At 38.3% G+C, this 4,904-nt stretch overlaps 2 protein-coding genes across 2 annotated transcripts; both read right to left on the bottom strand.

Moving 5' to 3' along the window:
- Positions 1-697: 697 nt before the first annotated feature.
- Positions 698-3,205, bottom strand: LOC137739867 (GDSL esterase/lipase 1). Its single transcript, XM_068479596.2, has 5 exons — positions 2,849-3,205; positions 2,526-2,647; positions 2,137-2,361; positions 1,795-2,050; positions 698-1,680 (listed from the first exon to the last, which is right to left on the bottom strand). Exons 1-5 carry the CDS (start codon positions 3,168-3,170, stop codon positions 1,445-1,447), a joined length of 1,161 nt encoding a protein of 386 aa, XP_068335697.2. The 5' UTR covers positions 3,171-3,205; the 3' UTR covers positions 698-1,444.
- Positions 3,206-3,546: 341 nt separating this feature from the next.
- Positions 3,547-3,975, bottom strand: LOC148694258 (uncharacterized). The gene has a single exon (XM_088700659.1). It carries the CDS (start codon positions 3,973-3,975, stop codon positions 3,547-3,549), a length of 429 nt encoding a protein of 142 aa, XP_088556785.1.
- Positions 3,976-4,904: the final 929 nt, after the last annotated feature.

Raw genomic sequence — 4,904 nt, 5'->3', positions numbered from 1 at the left:
AATTTTTAATTAACTATTAAATACTTTTTATTATTTTTTTAGGGATGTGTTATTGGCACTCCAAAAATCTCATTTTACACTCCTCACAAGTGTATTTTTCTTTCATACTATAGAAAGTTTGGAGTGTAGAATGAGATTTTTGGAGTGCTAATAACAATTCTTTTCTTTTATTGATTTAAAACATTGTCTTTTCATTTCCTTTCATTACAAATGCAATTCAATTCCTCCTATTACCAATACAAAGAAAATAAATATGAGATGCCTTCCCTCGTGGTGCCTGTATCATGTATGTTAATACTCCAGCTTGTAAGATTGTCGCCTAAATGTAATCTTTCATGTTAATTGGATGTGGACTGCAAAGTCAAAGGTTTTGGGATCATGGCATGCATCCCTGTTACTATGTTAGTGGGACATGATTGCTCATAATTCCGAAATGTAGAACCTATCAATAGACGTTGAAGGCTCGGTGATTTTTTTTTTAATTTTTAATTTTTATTTTTCAGTTTAGGAAGGCCAAATATGTGTAAAGTTTGAACTCAGTACAACGGAGGAGAGAATCATTTTCTATTAGATGATTTTCCCTTACACTTTGATCAGGTATTTGGACACAAGTAAGAGAAATCTTTCGGAGAAAATGGCACTGTATGGTATCCTTACTGGATATGGGTGCTGATGGTCGTCCAATTTGAAAGACCAATTGCTTAAAGTAACTGTGATTATTAGTTAATGACCTTACACTAAACATTTGTCAATCTTCAAGGAGTGCATCCTGGTATATATCCTGAGACTCCTCAAACTAACAAGACTCAAAAAATGAAGATAAAGGCCGATTTTGGCCAATCTTTGCGCCACCTTATAATTGGTAGATCTACCAACATGACATACTTGAGATGTAACGAAGCATTGTAGCCCAGTTTTGATATCATCAGCAGCCAAGTCCAGCTAGGATGAGCCACCACGCAGGCTGCCAGCAGCCTGAACAACCTGGAGGGCATCACTCTTGAGCGCGACCTGAGTCCGCTGTCATTCTAGATCACCAACTGGACCCTCTCCCCATCAGCTAAGACCTCTACCGCATCGGGACCTGTCACATGAGATACTTTGTGAACAAAACCTCCCGCATAGCTACTGGCTTTGTTGCGAAATACTACACCAGTACCCCCAATGTCAGTGGCAGCACAGAACGTTTCGTCAACATTAATCTTCAACCACTGCGGAGAAGAAGGTTGCTCTTCTATTCTTGGTGGTGTATTTTCGTATTTGCCTCTTTACTCAACAATCGCATATTAATTTAGTAAAGAAGGGAGCTTAGCTGGCTCTCAAAACGTTGAAAACCATTACAACAAAAGCTTTTATTACCAAAAAAAAAAAAAAAAAGGACTCATGAATTAATGTCAAAGGAATCTCAAATTGTTCAAATATGCGCACGATTCACGAACGGTAGCTAATCCAATTCAAATAGCTGTTGGACATTATAAGGCCCTGTGACATTTGGTGTTCCACTCCATATTAGGTCTGCTAATTGGAGGTTTAACCTTTCAGTCGTATGCACGCCATCAAACCACACATAATCTCCAGGGTTGCTGCACAGTTCATATGTTTCCGTTCCATTTTCTCCGCCGCAATTTGATCCCCGATATGCTCCAGTACCACAACAGGCATCCGTACTATTGTAGAAGCCTTTCACAATAATGAAACAAAGAGCAATTCCAATCAATATATATGTTTTGGCCTAGGTTAAATCATTCTTGTATGTATATTGTAATGGTCAGAGCCAGTTGATAGGCGACGTACCATATTTTGAAGGATTGTTTACCCTGTCATCAATTGCATCATAATATTCAAATATTGAATATTTGAATCCTGGTTTCTGGCTCTCCAAATTTTTGAGGATATTAGCTAGAGCTTTATTATGTAACCTGGCCAGAGCTGAGAGTCCTCCAACACACCCACCATTAGCTTGAGGGTAGCCTTGCTTATCTGCAGGTCTGCAGCCTAGAGGTCCTACATTCTGAAATGCAATTTTCCTTCCTCCTAAATTATATAGTTCCTACAAAATAGAGAAATTACGTGATTAAACACAACAGTCTAATAACATAACATGTCAAATATTGGTCTAAAAGTACTATTTCGTACTTGGAGCACACTTGTCAAGTTTCCGATCACAGTTGCTACGAAATCCTGCCGGTGAGACTCAGTGGCATTTGGATTAGTATTGTAGAAGGTAGAATAATCATTCGTTCCCATGTTGATCAAGTAAACAGATCTTTTCAACAAACTCTTGGCTTCTACATTACCCAGTTGCTGTTCCAGCAACTTCGTCGCCTTCTTAAAATAGCTCAACTGCTTTGGAAAACTTAGCTGAGAAACAAATAGTACATCATAATTAAAGAGAAAAATCAAAGAAACAGAAAATGACCCGTTAATACGTCGAAGTTTCTGACGTGGGATTCCAATATTCTTTATCATTCCCAATTTCATTCATAAAATGCTCGATTAATTTGCAGATAAAGATGAGTACTCACTGTTCCTGGACCAGTTTCAACAAGAACTCCAGATCCAGCTGAAGCAAAGTTGGCGCCATCAGTAAATACACGCGGACCAGAATGCAGGTATGGTGGAAGCATAGCCAATTTTGCAAAATTAGCTGCAAGGCAACATTAGGTGACACTAAATTTGTAACTTCTGCTAGAATTTGTATCAATATATGCTTGAATATGTCAATATTGTTACAAATCTACTAACACAGCTAACATCTTAGTGACAAGGAGACTGAAGAACTGAATCAGGATAAGTCAAAATTCGATCCTGCCAATGCAACAAAATAAAATAAAAAAAATCCTCTTACCAATGAAATCCGGGACTAAGCGTCCATCGGAAAATCTTCCAGTGGGATGGCGGAAGAAGGTTTCCCCATATGGCCAGTTCATTGCAGCGACGCTCAAATTAAGGTATTGATTGTTGCCGGGATCAAATAGTGAGGCCCCAAACACAAACAAGGCCTTTTGTTGTGACTCATATGCAGGCTTGGAGTTTGAATGATCATAATTAAGAAGGCAGCTAATTGGGTTGAAAAGGCTCATGGCTAACACGTATACGATGCATCTAAGACTTGCCATGATGAATCGAGCTTCTGGAAAGTTGGTTCCCTCAAAATATATGCAGAGCATGAGAGGTCTGAACTCTGAGACTCGGTCACACCCAACAGGATATCTCCGGATCCTTTTTGATGAGAATGCTGGGAATTCGTAAATCGTGTCTATTCATCATACATCATGCGGTTAGTTTTTGTCAGATACTGTTTGTATTTAATTTTAAATAAAAATATTTAAAATAATTTTTAACCGCATGATGTATGATGAACATATACAATTCATGGAACGGCGAGGATCTGGATTCCAATCACACAACTTGATTATCTCTAATTAGAAAGTTAGAAGTCAACTTTGGTGTCTCAAGGCTTCACAAAAAAATAATTGGACTAAAATACTCCTAAAACAAAAAAAAAATCTAAAAATGAACATTTTTTTTTCAACAATAAAAATTTCATTGAATGAAAACGTTTACATCAGCTGCCAAAGTATTGAATAACCACTCTAGCTCAAACTTAAACCAAACATGAGAGCCACCGTTCTTAGACACAAATGACGCCACTAAATGGGCTGCTTTATTACAACCAGGAGAAACATAACGAAACTCAATAAACCTCAATTGTTGCTGCAGAATTCGAATATCGAAAAGGATGCCTTCTATCATTACCTCACTCTGCAAATTACTATTTATCATCGCAATAAGATTTTTAGAATCCGACTCTATATGCACGTCTCGGAAGCCATGCTCCACGCACACCCCTACCGCGGCTCTAACTGCCTCTGCCTCCGCCACTAAGCTGGACACACATGGGTACTTGCCGACACCACCTGCTGCCTTAAGAATCCCAGTGAAGTCCCTTGCAACCCATCCAAAACCTCCCATCCCCTTACTTCAAGCGCCATCGCAGTTAAACTTCACCACACGAAAAGGGAGGGCGTTCCCATGTCCTTTTCACAGCAGGTGGCTTTGAAAGCTTCCGCTGCTCATCCACCTTTGCCGCAGCCCACTGCTCCATCTCCCTTAACTCCAATTCTTGTTGGTGAAGCAAATTTAGTGCTTCCATTGGATGTATCAACCGTTTCTCAAAAACCATACAATTCCTACATTTCCATAATCTCGACAAACCAAACACCAACCACCGAATAATCTCCTCAGACTAATTAACCAATTCCAACACTCCAAAAGATCACACCCCTAGATCATGGTAGAGTCAAGATTAATGGGACTAAATACATAAAAAAACACAAGGGTAATTTTGTAAAAAAAAAAATCCAATTTAAAATTCGTTTTATTCTCTAATATCAGAAAGCCAGAAGTCAGTTTTGGTGTCTCGAAGCTTCACACACAAAATAATTGAACTAAAATATTCCTAATACAAAAAAAATCTAAAATTTGTTAACTATATATGTACTGTTAGTTAAGTTGGTTAAGATTCTGTGATGTAAGATTGTGACAAGTGTCAATATCTTAAGGGTCTTATGTTAGCTTAATAACTAAGCAATATAGTTAGATATATACACAATGTAATCTGTGTTAGAAAGTAATGTGAAAGATAGTAAATACATTTTCTTCTTCTTCTCTGTGTACATGTTTTTCTCCCTCTCTGTTTACATGGTATCTTTCGCCTGAAAAGCTTCGGCTTGAAGGTTTTCCGATCTTGTTCTTCTGCTTTCGCTCACCATTCTGCATCACCGATCTGGTTTCTCTTCTTTTTGGGATCTTGGTTCTTCTCTGTGTCTCCAGCTGGGTGCATCTTTTTCTTTGCACACCAAGTGTTTGTTCGAATTCCCCTGAGAAATTTTTCATCTGGG

The sequence above is a fragment of the Pyrus communis genome, chromosome 9 (assembly GCF_041283825.1).
Source record: "Pyrus communis isolate YQ-2024b chromosome 9, ASM4128382v1, whole genome shotgun sequence".
In the NCBI taxonomy this organism is placed as follows: domain Eukaryota; kingdom Viridiplantae; phylum Streptophyta; class Magnoliopsida; order Rosales; family Rosaceae; genus Pyrus; species Pyrus communis.
The sequence above is the reverse complement of the archived record's forward strand: the minus strand, read 5'-3'. Positions and strand labels throughout refer to the sequence as shown.